This window comes from Saimiri boliviensis, chromosome 17 (genome assembly GCF_048565385.1).
Source record: "Saimiri boliviensis isolate mSaiBol1 chromosome 17, mSaiBol1.pri, whole genome shotgun sequence".
Classification (NCBI taxonomy): domain Eukaryota; kingdom Metazoa; phylum Chordata; class Mammalia; order Primates; family Cebidae; genus Saimiri; species Saimiri boliviensis.
This window is the reverse complement of record NC_133465.1, coordinates 70,988,868-71,014,866: the sequence shown is the minus strand read 5'-3', so window position 1 is coordinate 71,014,866 and position 25,999 is coordinate 70,988,868. Positions and strand designations below refer to the sequence as shown.

General features: G+C 48.8%; 1 protein-coding gene across 4 annotated transcripts in view; it reads left to right on the top strand.

Moving 5' to 3' along the window:
* Nucleotides 1-25,999, top strand: part of NPLOC4 (NPL4 homolog, ubiquitin recognition factor) — a 77,170-nt gene that overhangs the window by 33,778 nt on the left and 17,393 nt on the right. For all 4 annotated transcript variants that reach the window (XM_039476296.2, XM_074389057.1, XM_074389056.1 and 1 more), the window contains 3 exons: nt 1,226-1,297; nt 2,493-2,619; nt 10,086-10,246. In XM_039476296.2, coding sequence (XP_039332230.1) covers nt 1,226-1,297; nt 2,493-2,619; nt 10,086-10,246 — 360 coding nt within the window. The remainder of the gene's footprint in view (nt 1-1,225; nt 1,298-2,492; nt 2,620-10,085; nt 10,247-25,999) is intronic.

The following is a 25,999-nucleotide window of genomic DNA, read 5'->3' as shown; positions in this document are numbered from 1 at the left end:
TTTAACTTTGAATCTGCTTGATTTCTGCTTAAATACATTCACCCTTTAAGTCTCACTGTTGCCATCACCTTGGGTGTTTGATTCCTTGGGGCATCTTTAAAGACAGTAAAAGTCTCCCGGTGTGCTGGACACATCTGCCAGGGATGGATGGGAAGAGTTGTGTGTCAGGTGGTACTGGAGAGAGTCATGGGCCGCAGATCCCTCCTGAGGACAGAGCTGACAACTGCTGGGACTCAAGTGCTGTTCCTGTGGCCTTGTGACAGGCTTCTGCTGCAGGAATTCACAGGCAGAGGCAGGTCCAAGGGTCACACAGCACACAGCCACTGCCACCTTGAACATGCAGGGGATGCTGGGTCATGGATTTCAGATCCTGATACCCTCAGATGTTTCCTTCCGGGCTTGAGCTGGAGCTCCCAGGAGCAGCTATGTGAAGTCTGCATTATGTTACCCTTTTATCTCAGGTGCCTGTCTCTAGGAATCCTTTTCCTTAGCTTGTCGGGAAAGACCTACTCTCCGAAATGTTTATTTGCTTGCCTGTTGTCTCTCTTCCTCTTGGGAGTTTAAGTGCCCTTTTCACTGACCTTCTGTTGGTCTCACTCACTGCTGTGTCCCCTGTACCCAGCATGGTGCTGGGCAGAGCTGGGTCTGAGGAGACTCATCTCTAACCCAGCAGCACCAGAGGGAGGGTGGCCACTTTCTACTGAATAGGGTTGGAGATTCCTGGGTATGGCCTGGCATCTTACTTCAGCAACCTAGTCACGTAGATTTAACCTGGCTCACTAAAAGGAGTTTCTGACTGAGAACATTCTTTTTAAGCTCTCTGGGCAGAAGCCAGAAAACGAATATTCATCATCTATCTTTTTTCTGTTTTTTTTTTTTTTTTTTTTTTTTTTTTCAAATGGAGTCTTGCTTGTCACCAGGCTGGAGTGCAATGGCGCAATTTTGCTCACTGCATCCTCCGCCTCCCAGGTTCAAGTGATACTCCTGCCTCAGCCTCCCAAGTAGCTGAGGCTACAGGCGTGTGCCACGACACCTGGCTAATTTTTGTATTTTTAGTAAAGATGGGGTTTCACCATGTTGGCCAGGATGGTCTTGATCTCTTGACCTCGTGATCCCCCTGCCTCAGCCTCCCAAAGTGCTGGGATTATATGCTTGAGCCACGGTGCTTGGCCATTCAAAATCTATCCTAAGGAGATGTTTAAAAGATACTTTCCTTTTCATTAAGGTTGGCTGGATATTTACAGACCTCGTCTCAGAAGATACCCGAAAGGGTACAGTCCGCTACAGTCGAAATAAGGTGAGGTGTAAATAGGAATGTGCATATAACCCTGTGGCTTGGTTACAGATGGCATTGGCCTGCATTCTCAGGGTCTCTTGCACTGCTGATTCTAGCTTCAGGCCACATTCTTTTTCAAGAAGGTCTTCCCGAGAAGTGAAAGCTAGGTTTCTTGGTCCTGTCTCGTAGAGCTAAGCCCGCCTTACTTTTACAAAGCAGTGACTTTCAGGGCTTAGCCCGTGGCGGGGTGGCTTGCATAGTGCTTCTGGCCTTCCTAGCTGTGGCAGGTTTTAGATGACGAATGCATAATGCTTACGAATTGTACTCACTTGTTTCAGAGTGCTTTTGCGCTTTATAGTTTGGTTCTTATTTTTTATTACTTTTGTTCTTGAGATAGGGTCTTGCTCTGCTGCACAGGCTGGAGTGCAGTGGCACAACCTTGGCTCACTACAGCCCAGGTTCAGGTATGCACCACCATACCCAGATAATTTTTAAATTTTTAGTAGAGCCCAGGTTTTGCTGTGATATTATTATTATTATTATTATTTTTGAGACGGAGTTTCGCTCTTGTTACTCAGGCTGGAGTGCAATGGCGCGATCTCGGCTCACTGCAACCTCCGCCTCCTGGGTTCAGACAATTCTCCTGCCTCAGCCTCCTGAGTAGCTGGGATTACAGGCACACGCCACCATGCTCAGCTGATTTTTTGTATTTTTAGTAGAGACGGGGTTTCGCCATGTTGACCAGGATGGTCTCGATCTCCTGACCTCGTGATCCACCCGCCTTGGCCTCCCAAAGTGCTGGGATTACAGGCGTGAGCCACCGCGCCCGGCGATTAGTTATTATTATTATTATTTTTGATGGAATCTTGCTCTGTCACCAGGCTGGAGTGCAGTGGTGGTGCGATCTTAGCTCACTGCAACCTCCGCCTCCTGGATTCAAGTGATTCTCCTGCCTCAGCCTCCTGGAGTAGCTGGGATTACAGGTGTGGGCCACCACCCCTGGCTAATTTTTTATATTTTAGTAGAGACAGGGTTTTACCATGTTGGCCAGGATGGTCTCGATCTCCTAACCTCCTGGTCCGCGCACTTCAACCTCCCAAAGTGCTGGGATTACAGGCATGAGCTACCATGCCCGGCCTCTTACTTTTTAAAGAAGAAATAGAAGCATTTTTGACATGATGCCGTAAAATATTATAGGCTGCTTCTCTTGCCTCAGGACACCTATTTCCTAAGTTCAGAAGAGTGCATCACTGCCGGAGACTTCCAGAACAAGCATCCCAACATGTGCCGGCTCTCTCCAGATGGACATTTTGGATCCAAGTTTGTTACTGCAGTGGCTACAGGTATAACAGGGACAGTTGTACTGGAGATATTATCACTCTTGTTAAAACGTTTTATTCCTGTTTTCAGTAGTTTTTTATCCGTAACTTAGTTATACTGGATTTTCTTGTTGGGCTTGTGGGACATAAATTCCTCCTTTCATTTTATGGTAAAAATTCTGAACTTAACCTACATAAAACTGAAAACAGAAACCACAAAACTCATAACTGAATTGGAACCTCCACAGAGCTACTTAGGCCAGTGGTCTCATTAAAAGTCCACTTTTTTGGCTAGGTGTGGTGGCTCACCCCTGTAATCCCAGCTTTTCAGGAGGCCAAGCGGGATGGATTGCTTGAGGTCAGGAGTTTGTGATCAGCCTGGCCAACATGGCGAAACTCCATCTCTACTAAAAATATAAAAATTAGCTGCACGTGATGGTGGGCGCCTGTAATCCCAGCTACTCAAGAGGCCAGGGCAGGAGAATTACTTGAACCTAGCAGGCGGGGGTTGCAGTGAGCCGAGTTCATGTCACTGCACTCCAGCCTGGGTGACAGAGGGAGATTCTATCTCAAAAAATAAAAAGGATGTTTCCCTGGGCAAAACAGACTCCATCTCAAAAAAAAAAAAAAAAAAAAAAAAAGGCGGGGGGTACATTTTTTTTTCCTTTTTCACATTCTTACTCTGTCATTTGGGCTGGAGTGCAGTGGCGCAATCTCAGCTCACTGCAACCTCCGCCTCCTGGGTTCAAGTGATTTTTGTGCCTCAGCCTTCAGAGTAGCTGGAATTATAGGTGCATGCCGCCATACCTGGCTAATTTTTTTTTTTCTTTTTTTTTTTTTTTTTTGAGATGGAGTTTCGCCCTTGTTACCCAGGCTGGAGTGCAATGGCGCGATTTCGGCTTACCGCAACCTCCGCCTCCTGGGTTCAGGCAATTCTCCTGTCTCAGCCTCCTGAGTAGCTGGGATTACAGGCACGCGCCACCATGCCCAGCTAATGTTTTGTATTTTTAGTAGAGACGGGGTTTCACCATGTTGACCAGGATGGTCTCGATCTCTCGACCTCGTGATCCACCCGCCTCGGCCTCCCAAAGTGCTGGGATTACAGGCTTGAGCCACCGCGCCCGGCCACTAATTTTTGTATTTTTAGAAGAGATGGGGTTTTGCCTTGTTGGCCAGGCTGGTCTTGAACTCCTGACCTCAGGTGATCCACCCTCTTCGGCCTCCCAAAGTTCTGGGATTATAACACCTATAATCCCAGCATTTTGGAATTTCATTTTGAAATGAAGTAAGTGGACTTTTAATGAGACCACTGGCCTAAAAAGAGAGCTCTGTGGAGGTCCCGATTCTGTTACAAGTTTTGTGGTTTTTGTTTTGAGGTTAAGACGGGAGGATCCCTTGAGAGTGGGAGTTTGGGACCAGCCTGGGCAACATGGCAAGACCCCATCTCTACAAAAAATACATAAATAAAACATATTAAGTAAAAAGAAAGAAAAGTGTTCAGGCTAACTGCAGAGCTTTTCACCTTTTGCTGCATATTCTTGAGCTTGCGTTTTTTTTGTTGTTGTTTTGGTTTTTTTTTTTTAATACAGGGTCTTGCTCTGTCACCCAGACCGGAGCACAGTGGTGCAGTCACCACTCACTGGTGTGACCCCTGGGCTCATGTGATCCTCCCCCATCAGCCTCCCATGTAGTTGGGACTGCAGGTGTGTGTGCCACTATGCCCAGCTGATTTTTAAATTTTTAGTAAAGGTGAGGTCTTGCTGTCTCACCCAGGCTACAGTTCTTTGATTTAAGGTGCATTTAGATTGATTTTTGAAATGAATATGTTTTTAGGGGAGTCATAGGCGTCTTTTACATGTTAATTATGTTAGTATTTAATACATGTTAACTATTTCACGTGTGAATTAGTTGAGTCAGATTTATTTTCCTAAGTTGTTCCTCGGACTCAGTGCTTAAGGGATGGGTTGGGAGTTTGGACTAGGATTGAAGGAGGGACTGGGGATTCTGCGTCACAGAACCCGTTAGTGAGGGCAGGCTGGGAAAGGGCGCTGTCATGGTGGGAAACTCTGGAGAGCAGCTGGGGCTAGAGGGGGCACTGGGCACCCAGGAGGGGAGCGGAGAACCAAGGCGCCCATGTCATTTAGAATTCTGCCCCGACAGCACTGTATTTAGAGACGGGGAGAAAAGTATCATCCTGCTCTGCTCCCTGTCACGTCCCCCCGACCCCTGCCGCTTGCAGGCTGATATCTGGGTGCAGTAGTTTAGGCTGGTAGTTTCCAAACCTATCGGATTCAACCCCTGTTTTTAGAACACTTTGTGATACCCCTTTACTATGCAGAAATAAAATTCATGAGTAATAACTCATGTAGGCTGCCTACACACAGAATTCTGAAATGGGAGGCAGAGTAGTATCCTAACTATAACATCAAGGGAAAATGAGGAAAGAAACAGAATCAAGTCATACATTTAGGTGTGTCTGTGCTTCTAGACTGACCCATGAGGACAGCACAGTGGAGTACGGGCTGGCGTGTGTGGACAGGGGCTGCGCACAGGCTGGGTGCAGGCCTCTTAGCGGGCCTTGCTGTCGGCAGCATGGCTTCCTGAGAGGCTCAGCAGCTCTCCATCCGGCTCCAAGCAGAACACGTGCCCTTGCCTCAGCTTACACTGTGACAGCCCCAGAAAATTCACTGTGCATTCAAACTCTGCCTGTTTTGTGGCTATTTATAAAATAGAATGGCTTCTAATCTCACATCATTGTAAATAGTGGTTTTTGCCTACTCAAGTGTGTAGCGGGCATTCAGGGTCTTGTGGGACATGGCACCCCCAAGCCAGCACACCGAAGCAGCGTCCCCTCCCCATCAGTGAGGCAACCAAAACATTTCCAGAACTGCCGCCCTCCCAGAGAAATGCTGTTTCAGGCTTCCATGGGCTCCCATGGTTACCTAACCCTGTTGATTACTGTTTCTTTTTTTTAATATATATATATGTTTTTTCTTTTTTTTTTTTTTTAGGCAGAGTCTTGCTCTGTCGCCCAGACTAGAGTATGATGGAATGATCTCACTGGATGGCTCACTGCAACCTCTGCCTCCTGGGTTCAAACAATTTTCCTGCCTTAGCCTCCTGAGTAGCTGGGATTACAGGCATGCACCACCATGCCTGGCTAATTTTTGTATTTTTAGTAGAGATGGGGTTTTGCCATGTTGGCCAGGCTGCTCTTGAACTCCTGACCTCAGGTGATTCCCCTGCCTCTTCCTCCCAAAGTGCTGGGATGGGAGGCCGAGGTGAGCCACTGCACCTGGCCTTTTTAAATATATCTTTTTAAGTTAAAAAAACATACTTCAGTGTGGTTTTAATATGTTTTGTTCTGAATGAAATTGAGGATCTTTTATTTACATTTTAAATTTTCTTTGAGACAGTTTTCTCTGTCACCCAGGCTGGAGTGCAGTGGCTCAATCTCAGCTCACTGCAACCTTTGCGTCCCAGGTTCAAGCGATTCTCATGCCTTAGCCTCCGGAGTAGCTGGGATTACAGGTGCATATCACCACGCCTGGCCAATGCTTGTATTTTTAGTAGAGATGGGCTTTCATTATGTTGGCCAGGCTGGTCTTGAACTTCTGTCCTCAAATGATCTGCCTGCCTCAGCCTCCCAACGTCCTGGGATTACAGGTGTGAGCACTGCCTCCAGGCTAATTACTGTTCCTATGGAGAAGTTATTTCATGGGCCAGAAGAACTGGCACATTTTTACAATTACAGTTTCTAACTTGGGGGCTGCCACCTTCACTTGGAGTCATACCTCTTGTTGAGAGTTGAGAGATTATATAGATCATCCCTGGGCTTTTATTGCCCCTGGGATTGGCATTTACTGAAGGGTATTGGAGCTGAAAGACAGTAAATAACCTAGTATGTAAACAGGCAGTGACTTGGTGCTTGGACTTGGCTGTGCTCTCCCTTTCCCAAGGGTAGTGGTTGACTGAAGAGTGCTTGTCTGGAGTGTGTTGTTAATCACTGCGGCTTGGATGAAGGTTTTCTAACTCAAGTAAATTTTGCTCTTTCCCTTGCACTAGGGTCTCTTTGGTCATGGCCATGTGGGGACCCCGTGGTGCTGCTGGAAATTGTATTTGCTGCATTCCCATCCCACATCCCTCCTTAGACAGGGAGGTGCAGACTGAGCCATGTGGCAGAGGGTACCTGGCACCCCTGCAGGCAGCACTCGGGTCCTGGCTCAGACGCAGAGGCCTGGCTTCTCCCTCTGTCTCTGCCCTTTTTCCCCTTTCCCCTTCGATTGTGCACAGGTGTTCTCTGACGTGAGTCTTCGGAGTGTAAGGGCCCTGATGATGTGTGCCCTTTGCTCAAGCAACCCTGAAGGGCCCTGTGGAAGGACAGTCCGCCGTGGGGCTAAGCTTACCCTCCACACTGGGCTGGGCGTCTCTGTCTCCTCGTAGTCTGGCACGCTCTCAGCTTAGGGCTCTGAAAGTTACTTGCTGAGGGTCTGATTTCAAAAACCAGAAATGCGTCTCAGATTGAATAGCAGCTGAGGTCTTTTCTGTCACTGCCTCTTTGTAGGCCCTGTGACCCTTCCCAAGGAGGGATTTCCTGACTGGCTGGTTTTCGAAGGGAATGGTTGTTCACTTGTCCTGCCAGCTGTTCTGGCAGGGTTACACAAACCATCAGGACATGTGCTTCCTGCTGCTCACGTGGGGGGGGAGTTCGCAGTTCATCTCAGTGAATTTACCCTTGAAGATTATCCATATGGCCTAATTTTGCTTTTTATAAACAGCCTTCTGTTTTACAAATACTGCTTTCCATTTTTCTCTCATTCTCAACCACCAGATTTTTCTTTATTGAATGACCAATCACGTTAATGATCAAGCTAAACACCAGTGCAGGTTTTCTGTTTTGTTTTGATTTTTTCTCCCAGAGATGGAGTCTTGCTCCGTTGCCCAGGCTTGAGTGCAGTGGCGCAGTCTTGGCTCATTGCAGTCTCTGCTTCCTGGGCTATATCGATTCTCCTGTCTCGGCCTTCTGAGTAGCTGGGATTACTGGTGCATGCCACCAGGTCAGGCTAATTTTTTGTATTTTTGGTAAAGACGAGGCTTCACCATGTTTTCCAGGCTGGTCTTGAACTCCTGACCTCAGGTGATCCACCTGCCTCAGCCTCCCAAAGTGCTGGGATTGCAGGCATGAGCCCCTGCGCCCAGCCCACTCCAGGTTTTCACAGTGTCCTAACCAGATGTCTGCATGGTGGCTCCCCGGCGCTCTGTCCAACCTTGCCTGTGCTCTGAGCCCTGCATTCTTTCGGTGCTGTTTATGCCACCAAGCACACGGGCAGGTGAGGTGCCTGTATCTTTGCTGAGATGTTAGTGGTCGTTTGCTCAGGGTCGCCTGCCTCTCCTGAGCATTTGTGTTTGGGCTATGGGGAAAACCCCATGTTTGTGAACTGTACCTTTGGAGCCACTTTGACTCAGGGTTTTGAAGACAGCCTTCACCCACCTCCTTTGTGTGTCAAGAGCTTCGTGGTGGCAAGCTGTCTCCTTCCTCACCTTTTCTGATTGCATGGCTGTTGGGTTTGCTTTCTAATGCATGTTTGAAAGCTACATGCACGCCGAGCATGGTGGCTCACGCCTGTAATCCCAGCACTTTGGCAGGCTGAGGCAAGCGGATCATGAGGTCAGGAGTTCCGAGACCAGACTGGACAACATGGTGAAACTCCATCTCTGGGCATCTGTAATCCCAGCTACTCGGGAGGCTAAGACAGGAAAATTGCGTGAATTTGGGAAGCAGAGGTTGCAGTGAGCTGAGATCTTGCCATTGTACTCCAACCTGGTTGACAGAGCAATACTGTCTCAAAAAAAAAAAAAAAAAAGGCCACATGCTCTCTGTTTCTGTTTTCTGATCAGATTGTTTTTGTCAAAGAAACTGAAATAGAGATACGGGGGTTTTTTTCCTCCAAAGCTATAACAAATGATGAGGGCGGGGCACAGTGGCTCACACCTGTAATTCTAACACTTTGGGGAGCCAAGGTGGGAGGATCATATGGGGCCAGGAGGTAGAGACCAGCCTGGGCAACATAGTAAGACCTTATTTCTAAAAAAATAAATACCTAAAAAATAATGAGATTGTAGTCAGTGTGTCACTTCAGTTTTGGAAGGACAGCTCTAGGGCCGTGGGTGCCTCCCCATGCCTGCTTTCTCCAAAGGCTCAGGCTGCCCCCTCGCATCATCTGCCCACCTCACTTCAGGGACCAGGTCTAACTTGACCTCTCAGCTGTGATCTGTAGTCCCTTTGTCCCCACATGAAGTTATCCTGGAGACATCGATGGAGTGGAGACTGGGAGAGGAGGACATAGTGGACTGTGTGGAGGGTGAAGCCACGAAGGAGCTGGGCTCCAACGTCTGCCTACAGCTGTGCGGTGGCACCGGCACCTCCACACGGAGACGCCTGGTGGCATTGGCCGTGCGTGGTGGTGATGTAGGATTCCGTAAGACAGAGGCTGCTGTGTATATCATACAGTGACTGGATTTGTATTAAAAATAGTTTCTGAGCCGGGCGCAGTGGCTCAAGCCTGTAATCCCAGCACTTTGGGAGGCTGAGGCAGGCGGATCACGAGGTCAAGAGATCGAGACCATCCTGGTCAACATGGTGAAACCCCGTCTCTACTAAAAATACAAAAAATTAGCTGGGCATGGTGGCACTTGCCTGTAATCCCAGCTACTCGGGAGGCTGAGGCAGGAGAATTGCCTGAACCCAGGAGGCGGGGAGGTTGCAGTGAGCTGAGATCGCGCCATTGCACTCCAGCCTGGGTAACAAGAGCGAAACTCCGTCTCAAAGAAAAAAAAAAAAAAAGTTTCTGTCTTGATCTTCTCCCACCCACTCCCTGTCTCTCTCTGCCTCCAGGTAAATTTATCCTCCCATCCTTGCCACCAACCTAGGGCCCTGTCTGCCATTTACACCCCGGTGTTATGAACCAGGAGCCCAAGTGCTGATGACGCTAAGCCTAGCTTTAGGGGCAGATGTTAGACAGTGTTTAACAGTCTTTTATTTTTATTTTTTAAATTAATTTATTTATTGTAGAGACAGGGTCTCACTGTGTTGCCCAGACTGGTCCCAAACTTCTGGGCTCAAGCAATCCTCCCGCCCTGCCCTCTGAAGGTGCTTAGATTACAGGTGTGAACCACTGCACCTTGCCTTTTATCTATCTATTTTTTCAAAAGTTTAATAATCTTGATTTCCTGATTCTGATACAGCATATCCTTGGTGGCACCTGTTTGTGGAGCCAGGTGTGTGTGGAGCTGCAGGATGTCAGGACCTTCATGTCTAGGTCTTATATTGTGGCCACCTATCCATTGACTACAGAATATTTTTTAACTCTTACCCCTCACAAGCCCTTGAGAGTTTGTTTTTTCTATTGATGAGAGGTGAAGAGTTAACAGATATGGAATGGTTTTGAATGCCCTTTGGTAGACTCTTTTTGAAGATGTCTCTCTTGCAGGTGGTCCTGACAACCAAGTCCACTTTGAAGGGTACCAAGTATCCAATCAGTGTATGGCGCTGGTTCGCGACGAGTGTTTGCTGCCGTGCAAGGACGCCCCTGAGCTTGGCTACGCCAAGGAGTCCAGCAGTGAGCAGTACGTGCCTGATGTGTTTTATAAGGTAAAAGTATGGTAAAAAAAAAAAAAGAATTCCGTACATGGAGAACAGTGTGAACCTGTCTTGGAGCTTTCTAATTTGGGTGCAGTCTGCCTGTAGCAGCCGTTTGTCAGCTGTGGTTAGACTCTGCCTGTTACTAAAGGCTGTCACGTTTCCGGGGCTCGGTACTAGCTACTCATGGCATTAGGGCTTCTCACTAGAAGTGGGGTGACATGTGCTGGGTTTGGGATCAGTAACACCACATCCGACCACTGAACATAGTCTCAGTTTCAAAAGATGAGAAGACGGGGCCTGGGCATGGTGGTTCATGCCTTCAATCCCAGCATTTTGGGAGGCTGAGGCAGGAGGATCCCTTGAGCCCCGGAGTTCGAGACCAGGCTGGGCAACATAGCAGGAGACTACCTCTACAAAAAAATAGGTGTGGTGTTATGAACTATAGTCCCAGCTACTTAGGAGACTGAGGTAAGAGGTTCACCTGAGTCCGGGAGTTCAAGGCTGCAGTTAGCTATGATGGTGCCACTGCGCTACAGGCCTGGGGTAGAGATGAGAAGACAGTGGGAGATGTTGGGGGACCTTTTTTAGAATACTGCCACTTGCAGCTATTCAATGTTTTTCTTTTTGGTTGTTTCCACTCCTTTGGGGGCTCCAGTTACACATACATTTGGCTGCTTGAAATTGTCCCACAGTTTACTGATACTCTTCATTTTATTTCAGTCTTTTTCAGTATTTCATTTTGGGTAGTTTCTGTTATGTCTTCAGATTCATTTCTCTTCGATTCTGCAGTGGCTAATCTGCAGTTATTCTCATGTAGCATGTGGTTCATCTCAGGTTCATCTCATACGTTGTGATTCATTGATCTTCTGCAGTGGTTAATGTGCAGTCATTCTCTTGTAGCATGTGGTTCATCTCAGACATTGTAGTTTTCATTCTAGAAGTTTAAGTTGTTAATTGGTTTACCGTGTTTCTACTTAATTTTTTGAACATAGAGGATACAGTTGTATTAGCTTCTTTCTTTTCTTTCTTCCCTTCCTTTCTTTATTTTTTTAAATTTTTTTGGTCTTTCTTTTAACTATCCCTCTGAATTTATTTTTGCCCACCCTCCTTCCCTCTCTCCTTTCCTTTCTTTCTTCCTTTGTCTTTCTTCCCTTTCTTTTTCCCTTGAGACAGAGACTCTCTATTGCCCAGGTTGGTCTTGAACTCCTGGCTTCAAGCGATCTGCCCACTGTGGCTGCCCAAAGTGCTGGGATTACAGGTGTGAGCCACCACAACTGGCTGCAGACATCTTGCAGGGGAGAATGACTGCATGTTTAAAACTCCTGTGTCACCAGAGTCTCTGCCAGACCCTCATCTCCCAGAACTCACCCCTGCAGGTGGAGAGAGGGGGCTTTCCATCTTAGTGCCGTGGTCCCCTTTGCTGGGATCTTCCGTATCTGGTTTAGATTCAGTCTCCCGCCTCGCATGCTTCCTTTCTTCCCAGTTGACCAGTCTGGTCTCGAACTCCTGACCTCAAACGATCCGCCCACTTCAGCCTCCCAAAGTGCTAGGATTACATTTGTGAGCCTCCATGCCTGACTTATATTTTTCTTTTGAGACAGGCTCTCGCTCTGTCACCCAGGCTGGAGTACAGTGGTGCAATTTCAGCTCATTGCAACTTCTGCCTCCTGGGCGCACGTGATCCTCCCGCCTCAGTTTCTCGGGTAGCTGGGTCTACAGGTTCACACTACCATGCCCAGCTAACTCTTTTGTATTTTCAGTAGAGTCAGGATTTCACCATGTTGCCCAGGCTGGTCTTGAATTCCTGGGCTCAAGCAATCTGCCTGCCTTGGCTTCCCATAGTGCTGGAATTACAGATGTGAGCCACTGCACTTGGCCTCTGTTTTCTTTCTTCATGATGTGGATCATCAGCTGTATGAGCACAGTTTTGGGAATAAAAACAAACTCGTGTTTTCCTGTTAATATGTGATGCTTCTCTGTTGTCAGTCGTCTCCTTGAATCATGGATGTTCTGGACTCTGTTCTATTCCATTAGCCAGTTTTCCTAAATCAGAACTAATACCATGCTCGCTTGCTCTTTTTTTTTTTTTTCTTTGACATGGAGTCACTCTGTGGTGCCCAGGCTGGAGCCCAATGATACCATCTTGGCTCACTGCAACCTCCTGGGTTCAAATATTTCTCTTGCCTCAGCCTCTCAAGTAGGTGGGACTATAGGCATGTGCCACCATGCCAGCTAATTTTTGTGTGTGTCTTTTTGTTTTTTTTTAGAAGAGACAGGGTTTCACCATGTTGGCCAGGGTGGTCTCGAACTCCTGACCTCATGATCCGCCCAACTCGGCCTCCCAAAGTGCTGGAATACAAGCGTGAGCCACCATGTCTGGCCACCATGGTCTCTTAATTACCGTCACTTTGCCTAGAAAGACTTTTTTTTTTTCTTTTTCTTTTTTTTTTTGAGACGGAGTTTCGCTCTTGTTACCCAGGCTGGAGTGCAATGGCGCGATCTCAGCTCACCGCAACCTCCGCCTCCTGGGTTCAGGCAATTCTCCTGCCTCAGCCTCCCGAGTAGCTGGGATTACAGGCACGTGCCACCATGCCCAGCTAATTTTTTGTATTTTTAGTAGAGATGGGGTTTCACCATGTTGACCAGGATGGTCTCGATCTCTCGATCTCGTGATCCACCCGCCTTGGCCTCCCAAAGTGCTGGGATTATAGGCTTGAGCCACCGCGCCCGGCTAGAAAGACTTTTTATGCCTGATAAGTCACAGACCTTCTTCCCTTTTCTTCAGGGTCCCTGACTGTCCTCAGCCCTTTACTCTTCTGTGAGAATTTTAGATTCAGCTTGTTGAGTTGTGCCAAAGCCAGCAGTCCTGTGAGGGTTTCATTGACGTCATTTCAGGGCTGAGGCTTCCTCCCATGAACTTGGTGAGGTGCTGCACTTGTTCCTGTGTTGTGTGTTTTTTTTTCTGAGACAGAGTCTTGCCATGTTGCCCAGGCTGGAGTGCAGTGGTGCAATCTCACCTCACTGCAACCTTCGCCTCCCGGGTTCAAGCAATTCTTCTGCCCCAGCCTCCTGAGTAGCTGGGACTACATGCTCACACTGCCATACCCGGCTAATTTTTTCTATTTTAGTAGAGACAGGCTTTCACCATGTTTCCCAGGCTGGTCTTGAACTCCTGAGCTCAGGCAATCCACCCATCTTGACTTCCCAAAGTGCTGGGATTGCAGGCGCAAGCCACTGTGCCCAGCCTTGTTCCCGTGTTAACGCTTCCTAGAAACGTTTTCAATTATTTTCTGTGGAGGCCTTACCTATTATTTGTTAGATTATTCCTAGGTACTTTATTTTTTTTTTAATCTATTACAAAATAGCACCATTTAAAAATTACATTTCCGAACTCTTGCTGTTTGAAACAGGTAAATTTTTGTATCCAGCAACTGCTGTCTGTTCCTCAATATTATGTTTATAAGTTTAGTTGTTTGCATTTCCTGCATGTATTATCTGTGAATAACGGTTTTGTTTCTTTGTTTCCATTATCAGCCCTTTTCATTCTTTGGGCTTATCCCAATGTTGTCTGGGATCTCCCAAACAACGCTGATGGCAGCAGAGGTCACTGGCACCTTTGTCTTGTTTTTAATCATAAAGCAAGTGCTTTTAGTATTTTATCACTAACTATGCGTTTGCTTTAGGATTATTTTTAAATACCCTTTTCAGTTTGGAAATTTGCTTTTTTATTTCCATGTGTTATTGTAAGTTTCTTGCACTTAGGAATGGGGAGCTTCCTTTTATAATGAAATATGTCACATTTCCTTAATCATTCTGTTGTTTTCATAGAGTGCTTATTTGTCCTCTGTTAGTGAGAATAGGCTAGAAATACTTCCCCAAATTGTTTACAGCCCACTAGGATTTGAGACAGATTTCTCATGTTTCAGGAAAATATCAGTTGGAGCAAAGAGAACTGTAAAAGCAAACATTGAAGTAATCCTTTTAGCTCTCCCATGGACTTTGCGGTTGAAGGTAAAACATGCCTTGTAAACAGAACCTGTACCAATATTTGTCCATGGCTGTTTGCATCATGTTGTTGTCTCTGGCAATAAAAATTGGAAACAATTGAACAGCCCCATCACAAGGGGATATTCAGTTACCATACAGCTGGACTCTGGAATAGTGTGTGATTACTAAAGGTATGTGTTTGCAAATTACTTAAAGATAAGAGATAAAACTTATGAAGTAAAATTAAAAGTGCATCTCTAGAGTATAATCCCAATTCTTTTTTTTTATTATTATTTTTTTTTGAAATAAAGACAGGGTTTCACCATGGTCAGGCAGGTCTTGAACTCCTGACCTCAGGTTATCCGCCCGCCTTGGCCTCCAAAGTGCTTGGGATTACAGGCTTGAGCCACTACACCTGGCCTTGTTTTGTTTTTTTGAAGACAAAAAACATAGGTATTTGCACATGTATGTGGACATACATTTACATGCACTCACACACAGGGTGGGAGTAGATGCTTCCTGACTGTCCTTCAGGAGGGAGGAGAGCCTGTAGCTCTGCTCTGTCCCGTGTAGCCAGTAAAAGAATGAGGAAGAGCCTTGTGGACAGATGAGGGGAGCTTTGTACATACTTGAAGGAGTGATTTGAAGGCACATCTGTGTAATAGTTCACGTGTAGGTTTTTAGAAAGCATGGGTGTACACACAGCCCTGTGAGGTCCAGGGGCTTGCCGAGTGACAAGGGCCAGCCAGCTGCACTTGTCTCTGGGGCAGTCAGGTGGCGAGAAGTGGGGCTTTTCTCTTTCACCTTTCTTGTGAAAGGGAACACTTGTTCCCTGCAAAAAAAACAACAACAACAACAACAACAACAAAAAAACCCATGAAGAAAACATGTTTAATAATAACTACTGTTTGCATCTGGTAGAGTTTATTTCCTTTTCTGTTCTTTTAACTTCAGAACAAAGAATTGTATTAGGCAGAGTAAATGAGTGTATTTTTATTGACTATATGGCCAAATCAGAATGTGTTGAATTGGTTTTGTGTTGATGGCGTTTGGTTCTTCCTGGTTATTCTAAACAGTGCCACATTTAGCACCCTCATGCATCCTCATGTGACATCTTTCTGTATGTTCAGAATAGAATTGCCAGGGCAGAAGGTTTTTGAGTTTTGATAGATATTTCCAACTTGCTCTCTAAAAAGTCATACTAATATCTCTCCTGATAATTAGGAAGAAGAGTTTAAAATAGCCTTTCAGGCATGAATGCACATGGGTGTGTGTCACATGCACACTGAGTCATATGGCAGTAGCTGCTGTAGCTAATGGCTGATCGGCAAGTAGCTAATAGGTGCTCAGTCGTGAGTGCTTGGGGTTGGTGCTGCAGGGAGGAGGCCTGGCCATGGCAGGGAGGCTCCTTGGGTTTCTGTGTGTCTTCAAATCAGGAGGCTGGTTGTGTTCACTGCCCGTCAGCCTCAAGAGGCTGCAGCTATGAAGGCTCATGTACAGGCCCCAGAGCCCAGCTGGTGGGGATTTTGTTTTGTTTGAGCAGGCTGGGACCTCCTGCCCATCACACAGTGACAAGACTCACACTCCTAGACGCTGTACAGCCAGAAGGCACTTGACTGTCTCCTGTCTTTTCTTTTTAAAAGAACACTGATAGACTAGGCATGGTGGCTCACACTTGTAATCCCAGCACTTTGGGAGGCCAAGGTTAAGGGTTAGGGTCAGGGCTTGAGCTCAGGAGGTCGAGACCAGTCTGTGTAACATAGCAAGACCTCATTTCTGCAACAAAAAAAAAATTAGTCAGGTGCAGTGGCATGAGCCTGTGGTCCCAGCTACTCAGGAGGCTGTCAGGAGGATCTCAAGGCTGCAGTGAGCTACGATTGCACCACTGTACTCCAGCCTGGGCGACAGAACAAGACTCCTCCAAACACACACACACACACACACACACACACACACACACACACACACAGCGCCATTAAATGCTTTGGTGTTGCGTGGCATCCTACTGGATGCTCCTCATCGTGCGTCACACCTCAACACCTCCTGCCATGGGCGTGACACACAGGCAGCTCCAGCTGTCCCTTTCATGCCTGTAACTCCACAGCTCTCTTACCTCACGGCTCTCCTGGCTACGCTGCTGCAGTCTGCAGGACAACCGCTGGGCCTCAGCTTAGGCTCCTAGAATCCTAAGTTCTCCGGAAATGCTTCCTGAGTAAGGCTTCCAACTGGCTCTGTCGAGAGTTCGTGTTTTCTGGTGATTCACTGTGGTGTCTGTGCCCTCCGGTGTTCTTTGGTGCAGAGGAGCCCTCCTCATGTCCCCTTCTGACACCGGGGTGTGCTGGGTTCGCACAGAAGGAAGCCTCTCTCTGTTGTCAGCACGTCTCAGAGACATTTCGAGATGCTCTGGGACTCCCATCCAGGGTGTAGCGCGGCCGCCAGCTCTGCTCAAGATGTCTAAGTTATTCCTGCGCCACTGCTTTCAGGAACACTCTTTCCTGCCGCCTGTGTGATACGTGAGGACGTGGCAGGCTGCAACCCTTCTCCCGCAAAGATTGTACATCCCCCAGTCCTTTTATTAACACTCCTCTGGACATGGGATCGTGGCTCTAGAGTCCAGAATCTGACTTGGCTTTGTAGCTGTGCCCTTTCCACCCCGCTGGCTGGCTCCTGGGAGTAAACTGTCTTCCCATGGGCTGTCTTCACTGGCTGATTTCTGTAGCCCTTGCCGGGGAGTAAGGAGAGGTGGCCTTGCCACTCGGAGGACTGGCTGTCTCCTCGCTGACCGTACCTGTGCCGAGGGTCTGGCATCCATGGAGCTTATTCCTCTGGGGCAGGGAGAATTGGTTGATTGGGTTCGAGGGATTCTCTTGGACAAGTGACAGGCCTTTGACAAAAGGCTGGCTTCCAGTTCTTTCTTTTGTGACATGGTGATTTTATTGACTTTTTTATTATTTTTTTTGAGACAGAGTCTTGTTGCCCGGGCTGGAGTGCAGTGGCACAATCTCGGCTCACTGCCACCTCCACTTCCCAGGTTAAGGTAATCCTCCTCAGTAGCTACTTAGCCTCCCAAGTAGCTGGGATTACAGGCACCAGCGCTACATCTGACTAATTATTTTTTATTTTTAGTAGTGATGGGATTTCACCATGGTGGCCAGGGTAGTCTTGAACCCCTTACCTCAGGTGATCTGCCCATCTCAGCCTCCCAGAGTGCTGGGATTAAGGCATGAGCCACTGCTCTCAGCCTGTTTGTTTGAGGCGGAGTCTTGCTTCTTCTCCTGGGCTGGAGTGCAATGGCGAAGTCTTGGCTTGCTGCAACCCCCGCCTCCTGGGTTCAAGCAGTTCTCCTGCCCCAGCCTCCCAAGTGGCTGGGATTACAGGCATGTGCCAGCACACCCAGCTGATTTTTGTATTTTTAGTAGAGACAGGGTTTCACCATGTTGGCCAGCTGGTCCCGAACTGCTGACCTCAAGTGATTCGCCCACCTTGGCCTCCCAAAGTGCTAGGATTACAGGTGTGAGCCAATCTTCCTGGCCCCAGCCTGTTTTTTAAAATCTCCACTTTCTTCTTCTTTAGTCATGAGGAAACAGTCTGAGGGGTGTGAGCCCAGGGCTGCTGGGGATTTTTTATCTTTACGTCTCTCCCAGGCCCCTAGCTCTTGCCCTGGGCCCCTGAGCCTCCAGCAGGCACCAGCCCTGCTTGGGCGTGAGAGGCTGAGCCTGGACCCCTTGTAGCTGAGTGGACTTTTCTCCCTGCTCCTCACTGCTGGGAAGTGGGAGCTACTGTGTTTGGGTGGCCAAGCCCTTGGTAGCACTGACCTGATCACTATGTGTTGTGCTCACAGCATCCATTTTCTGGTGTTCAGAGAACACCTGTGAATTACCAGGCCCTGGGGTTCACCAAGAATGGAGTGGGGCTCCCTGCATCGGGGAGGCTGCCTCAGCAGGGGAGGTGGGCCGCCACAGCGGAAGGCTGAGAAGCTTGGAGTGCTGTGGAGGGTCGAGTCCTAAGGGGAGAGAAGGTGGACAGAGCGGCTCTGGGGATGTCTAGAGATTGTTCAGACAGAAGCAGCAGCCTGTTCCCAGCACAGAGAGTGACAAGCAGGGTGGCCTCCTGGGGCAGAGGTGGGAAAGGCCCCTGGAGGCTGAATCTGTGGTTGGAAGTGAGATGGGGGCTCCTGAAAGGGGCTGAAGGGAGAGGGCTGTGTGCACGCGGTGAGACGACCCCTCTGGCTGCTGGGCTGGGAGCTAGAATAGGAGATGAGGGTAGAGGGCAGAGATGGCCATGCAGTAGTGAGGAGGCTGAATGGTGGTGTGAGGAGAAGAGGCAGGCGGACCCCAGGATCTTCAGGCCGAGGCCGGGGATCTGAGGTGAGCCTGTTGCTCAGGAGAGGACGTGGCATAGATGTTGCTGGGATGGTGCTCAGGACCCGGTGAGAAGCCGAGCGGCCCATCCTGGAGGGGATGGCTGAGTAGAACCCCTCCTTGGGGGAAGAGCGGTGGAGAGCGCACCAGGGGGCAGGGGCTGGGGAGGAGGGGCGGGAGTACAGTTCCCTGGGGGGCAGGCAAGAAAGGAGCTCCTGACGAGTCTGGAGAGGAGGCTTTGCCTGAACAGCTTAGGGATGTCGGGAGCGTTGATGAGCCTGGCTAAGTAGAGGGTGAGCGGCTGCTGAGAGTGAGCTCATGGGGGAGAAAGGGGGGTGAGCTCGCATCAGCAAGCTGCACGGCTCTTTCAGGGGGTTTCTCTGCAAGGGAAAGAACAAAGGACAGAAACCAGTGTGTTGATCGGGATTGAGCAGTATTCTTGTTTGGGTTTTTATTGACCTGACGGAAATACTGGCAAGGGTGTGCTGCTTCTTGGTGTCCAACAGAGGAGCTAATTGGCACACAGAGGGGAACGGTCTATGTGTCGGGGACAGTTTTGGGGCATCTGGAGACAGGTCAGTGCGATGACAATGGGAGGCAGAGGTGGGCGGAGCTGGCAGGAGGGATGGGATACAGATGGTTTGAGAGTCAGCTTGCTCACGAGAAGCCACAGGGTCAGTGGAAGGGAGGCTGGAGTGGAGACCACCTTTTAGATCAAGAACTTGTGAAGGGGGTGTTGTCTAGGCAGGAGGGAGAGGTTGGCAGCAGGAGAGGCAGGGTCTCAAATCTAAAGAGCCATGTGCATCAGACAGCTCAAAGTCTGTTTTTGAGATGGAGTCTCGCTGTGTCATCCAGGCTGGAGTGCAGTGGTGCCATCTCAGCTCACTGCAACCTCTGCCTCCCAGATTCAAGCAGTTCTCCTGCCGCGGCCTCCCAGGTAGCTGGGATTATAGGCGTCCACCCCACACCCAGCTGATTTTTTTTTTTTTTTCCTTTAGTATAGAGGGGTTTCTCCATGTTAGCCAGGCTGGTCTCAAACTCGACCTTAAGTGATCCACCCTCCTTGCTTCCCAAAGTGCTAGAATTTCAGGTGTGAGCCGTCACACTAAACTAATTAACATGTCTGCAGTCTATGCTGCGTGCACCTGTGGCCCCAGCTACTCAGGAGGCTGAGGCAGGAGGACTGCTTGAACCCAGGCATTTGAGGCTGCAGTGAGCTTTAATTGCACCACTACACTCCAGCCTGGGCAACAGAGTGAGACCTTGTCTGTAAATAAATAAATCCGGAACATTTTAAATATGAAATCAAATGTATATTTATTATGAAAAAATTAGATATTGAAGGCCCGATGGGGTGGCTCATGCCTGTAATCCCAGCATTTTGGGAGGCCGAGGCAGGTAGATCATGAGGTCAGGAGTTTGAGACCAGCCTAATGAACATGGTGAAACCCTGTCTCTCTACTAAAAATACAAAAATTAGCCTAGTGTGGTGGCATGTGCCTGTAATCCCAGCTACTCAGGAGGCTGAGGCAGGAGAATGGCTTGAACCTGGGAGGTGAAGGTTGCAGTGAGCCAAAATTACGCTACTGCACTTTAGCCTGGGCAACAGTGAGACTCTGCCTCAGGGGAAAAAAAACAATCAGATATTGTAGATTGGTAAGAAAATGGACGCCCCCTCATACCACCCTTTGTGAAAGGGTTTGGCTTTGTGTCCCCACTCAAACCTCATCTTGACTTGTAATCCCCATAACACTCACGTGTCAAGGAGAGACAAGGTGAAGATAATTGAATCATGGGGGTGGTTTCCCCCATTCCTGTTCTCTTTTTTTTTTTTCTTTTTTTTTTGAGACGGAGTTTCGCTCTTGTTACCCAGGCTGGAGTGCAATGGCACGATCTTGGCTCACCGCAACGTCCGCCTCCTGGGTTCAGGCAATTCTCCTGCCTCAGCCTCCTGAGTAGCTGGGATTACAGGCACGTGCCACCATGCCCAGCTACTTTTTTGTATTTTTAGTAGAAACGGGGTTTCACTATGTTGACCAGGATGGTCTCGCTCTCTCGACCTCGTGATCCACCCGCCTCGGCCTCCCAAAGTGCTGGGATTACAGGCTTGAGCCACCGCGCCCGGTTCCTGTTCTCTTGATAGTGAGTGCATTCTCACAAGATTTGTGGGATTTATAAGGGGCCCTTTTCCCTTTGCGTAGCACTTCTTCTGCCACCTTGCAGAGAAGCTGCCTTGCTTCTCCTTCACCTTCTGCCATGATAGTAGGTTTCCTGTGGCCTCCCCAGCCATGCTGTGAGTCAATTAAACCTCTTTCCTTTATAAATTACCCAGTCTTGGGCAGTTCGTTACAGCACTGAGGAAACAGACCAGTATGCTTCGCCTGTGCATCCGGTGCCATCTGTGTGTATAGCATCTCTCATGCTACCACCACCTGGGGCTGCAGTCCCTTCTGTCCACCCGGTTCACACCGTGTGTCTGTTGAGCACTTCCCATGGATCAGGTGTTAGACCTAGGTAGGGCCTGGGGCACCATGATGAACAGGTCCCTCGAGGTCCCTCTCCTTGCATATTCTGTGGAGGTGTCCTGTCGGGGAGTAGGGCATGCCCAGGTGGCCATTCACAGTGCTGAGACGAGTGTGTGAGAGGAAGCCAGGTGGAGTGGGATCTGCTGAGGCCATGGACCTGGAGAGCACAACACGCACCCTAGCTGGAGTGGCTTGTGGCAGACAGTGGGAAGCCATGGAAAGTAACTTATGAAATGTTCCTATTGTAGGTGGCAGGAGGGTGGTCTGGAGGCAGGAAGATTTCGCAACAATCCAGGCATTGGATGCCAGCAGCCTGAGTCAGGGGAAGGCAGCAACGTTAGAGGAGTGAGTGGGGCTGAAATCCAGGTAGGAGAGGCAGTAGACAGGTGTTGCCAGCCAGGTGGGGTGGGCAGGGGAGGTCCTGCTATAGAAGACCCATCCTGGACTGCAGTGTGGGGAGCGGTTTGGAGTTGGGGAGCCCAGTGAGAAGATGATGATGTTGGTAATCCAGGCCATGTGTCAGTTCCCTGTGGCCTTGGAGACGGGGATGGTGTGCTGGGAATGAGAGCTTCGGAGGCCTGGCAGGGGTGCAGAGAGGAACACAGGCTCAAGCCAGGTTTGGGGGAGCAGGGTTGGCACTGGTGCCAGAGTAGAGCCGAGGGTCTGTGTGGGAGGATAGTGAGTCCAGGTGCCAACATGTGGAGTTGCCAGTACTCAGGTCTGGAAACTCAAGACAAGAGATACGGGCCAGTAATGCCCTTTTCAGACTATCTGTGTAGAAACCCTAAATTAACCCAGAAGTAGATGAGGCAAGCTGTGGTTCAGAGGGAGAAAAGAAGCGGGCATCGAGCAACTCCAAGGATCGCTGCTCTCGAGATCAAGGAGAAGGGTCTGGGAGAGGTGGGAGGGTGATGTCCTGGCGCCAAGGGACAGTGCCAAGGTCCCCTGTCCAGAGAGCCTTGTGGACAGGCAGTCTGGCAAGGACCACACAGTACTGGAGTGGGGTGGGTCAGAACCCTGTGGGAAGCCAAGGAGGCATGGAAGCAGCAAGGGGATAGTATTCCTTCAAGGAGCTGGCTGTGGAGGGGCCAGAGGACATCTCTGAGGAACCCACGCCCCTTGCTGTGGCCAGATGTTGCTTACTCAGCAGGCCATGGGGTTGTCTTGGCATCTGGCGTTGTGAACAGCACTTGGTGGACCCTGTACCGCATTCTTCTCGCATGCTTTAAATTTCTTGGTATGTATTCCCAGAACGAGGATCATGTTGCTGAAGCTTGAAGGTTCTGTGTGTCCCCCCGCATTTCCTCCAGGAAAGTAGCGGGTGGACACTTGTGGGTGGTGCTGCAGGCCAGCCTTTCCCCCGAGCCTGTGAAGCTGGCAAGGACCAGGCCGGCCCAGGACCCTGCTCTGTGCTGCTTTGACCACAGGGAGTCTCTTGCGCTATTTCTTCGTGAGTTGCCTCTCTGTGTGCTTAGTTATTTGTAAGGTGATTCATCATTTTTGGCATTCATTGGTGATGTCCTTGTATATTAACCCATTGTCGTATGTTGTAAACACATGCCAGGTTTTCATTCTTTGTCTTTTATACAAAGAAGATGAGATATTTTCCGATTTCAAAGATAACTTAATCTCTTTTTCTTGCAATTTTACCTTTGTCATCGTACTTTGGAAGTACAGTTGTCCCTCAACTGACACGGTGGATTGGTTCCAGGACCTCTGTGTATATACCCAAGTCCACATGCACTCACGCCCCAAAGTGGGCCCTTCCACCCTGCTCATATGTAAAGTTAGACCTCTCTACACATGAGTTGCCCATCCCTCGAATACCGTATTTTCAACCCGTGTTTGTTGAAAAAGTCTGCTTATAGGTGGACCTCCTCAGTTCAAACCTGCATTGTGCAGCGGCCAACTGTATATTTCACCTCAGAGCTATGCATCTACCTACGTAGTCTTTGTGTGAGATCCGTAATCCATTTATGTACGATACTGGCACATGCAGGAATCTAGCTTTGTGCGTCTCCAGATGCTCACCTGGTTGAGCTAGTCCTGCTCAATGTAAACCAAAGGATCTGTATCTCCTCATATCTTATTTTGGGACATCGTCCTCTGTGCAACTTATCTGCAGACTGTTCCTTTGTTGTTATCAAGCTGCTCTGTTTGCTGTAGCCTCATAACCTGCCTTGATATTTGTTGGGACGAGACCCAGCAGCACGCAACTTTTTAAAATAAGCGTTTTCACTCATAGGAGAGTGTGTTTGCCTCCAGCATTATTCAGGACAGTTTATCAATTAGTCAAGAGACTGCTGTCGGGCCGGGCGCGGTGGCTCAAGCTTGTAATCCCAGCACTTTGGGAGGCCGAGGCGGGTGGATCACGAGGTCGAGAGATCGAGACCATCCTGGTCAACATGGTGAAACCCCGTCTCTACTAAAAATACAAAAAATTAGCTGGGCATGGTGGCACGTGCCTGTAATCCCAGCTACTCAGGAGGCTGAGGCAGGAGAATTGCCTGAACCCAGGAGGCGGAGGTTGCGGTGAGCCGAGATCGCGCCATTGCACTCCAGCCTGGGTAACAAGAGCGAAACTCCATCTCAAAAAAAAAAAAAAAAAAAAAAGAGACTGCTGTCGAGAGAAGAGATTCTGAATCACTTATTATTATTTTTTTAAATTTCTTATTTGAACCTGAAGTAAGACTGAATCACTTATTATAGCGTATTCCTAGCCTAGGAGAAAGTTTTATATTTTCCCTTGCGGTGGAGGTGGAGAGTCTTACTCAGTGTGAGGCTGCTATTGGGATCCTAGCCTCAACTTCAAGGTTCTCCAGAGGCAGGAGGGAGGTCTGCATGTGCCCCGGTCCCGAAGCCCCAGCACTGACTTGAGAGGCGGGGAGCCTGTGCACATGGCATGGGGGGCCCAGTGTCTAGCTGTCTTCACCAAGCGCCCTTGTAACTGTCATCTTTGTAACCCTTCCTGTCTTGCCGTATGTCAGCGACAGCAGTAGTGCCTGTGACCAGTGTGGCTGTGAGGACCCAGTGGCTCTGTGCACACAGCTGGCCCCTGAGAAATGCCAGCTGCCGGTTCTGCGTGCATCTGACAGGTGCTCTGTCGTTGCACACGGACTGGATTATTTTCTAAGCAGTGGTGCTTTAAGAAACCGAATGTGTCGGAGACCTTTGCTTTTTCTGAGTTATCCTGTGATGGCTCAGATCCTGGTGTCATTTGTGCCCCTTCTTGCCAGTTCTTAGGAGAACACATCCAGGGTTTTATTTACCTTTTCTAAAACAGGGTGATGCCATTCAATCAATGGAATTCACTGTTGTCCTGGCACAAAGCCCAAATGCTTTTGTGGTTTTTTGTTTGTTTTTTTGAGACAGTCTTGTTCTGTCACCCAGGCTGGAGTGCAGTACTGTGATCTCTGCTCACTGCAACCTCTGCCTCCCAGGTTCAAGTGATTCTTGTGCCTCAGCCCGCCTGAGTAGCTGGGATTACAGGTGCGTGCCACCACACCCAGCTTAATTTTGTCTTTTTGGTAGAGTTGGAGTTTTGCCATGTTATCCAGGCTGGTCTCAAACTCCTGACCTCAGCCTCCCAAAGCGCTAGGATCACAGACATGAGCCACCATGCCCGGGCAGCCCACATGCTTATAAACTAGCAAAGACATCTATCCCTGGGTTTCTTGGTGTCAAGACCTTGTCGCCACTGCTTCCAGAAGTGGCCTGTGGTGAGTGGCGAGGTGTTAGGGGCCACAAACTCCAACCTCCCAATGCCTCGCTCGCGGTGGAGATAAAGCTGCTGACTCGGCCGGGTGCGGTGGCTCAAGCCTGTAATCCCAGCACTTTGGGAGGCCGAGGCGGGTGGATCACGAGGTCAAGAGATCGAGACCATCCTGGTCAACATAGTGAAACCCCGTCTCTACTAAAAATACAAAAAATTAGCTGGGCATGGTGGCACATGCCTGTAATCCCAGCTACTCAGGAGGCTGAGGCAGGAGAATTGCCTGAACCCAGGAGGCGGAGGTTGCGGTGAGCCGAGATCGCGCCATTGCACTCCGGCCTGGGTAACAAGAGAGAAACTCCGCCTCAAAAAAAAAAGAAAAAAAGAAAAAAAAAAAGCTGCTGACACTTTGACGGCTGCCAGACTTAGAATTAAGACATCCTCCTCCCAGCCATTCCAACTGACATTTGCTAAGGCCCATAAAAAGTAATTGCCTTTTAAACCAGTGTGTAGGCCTAGGGATTGGCTGGCGAAAACATCTGAGTGAAGGCTTGGGGGAGAGATAGACGTTCCCTGTTTTTCCCCCAGGGAGAAAAGGGGGATGTGATACCTATATTTTCCTGGGGACTGGGAAATGTACAGTTGGGCAGTTAAGTTTGAAAGAGAATAGCAGGACACAAAAAAGAGAGAGGGGCATTTAACAAGAAAAATCCCTAGAGGGGGAGATTAAAGTGAACAGGTGCTGGAGAAATGTTTCTGCATATTAGAGCTTAATTAGATTTGAAGATGAACTCCAGATGGGCTAATTATATGTGAGTTGTTGCAGGTTATTTCTTGTAGGGGCAAGCATGTATTTTGGAAATGGTGATTTAGTTTGATTGAATTTGATTTTTGCCTCCTACCAAATCTCCGTTGAGAAACCACCTCTTCTGGGGCCCCAGGACCCCACAAAGTAGGCCCCACGTCTTTAGTACGCCTTCCCAGCCAACAGAGCTCAGAGTGAGGAAGACTGTCCTGACTGTGGCAGCCATTCGTCACATGGAAGGCGGACACAGGATTCTCACCCAACCTGATGGAAAGTCATTTCAGTGTCCAAGGAAGGCAAACGGCACAGAGCCATGTATTTGCAGGAAAGTGGCCTTTGATGGGGCGGGGAACGATATGTGAACTGGAAATA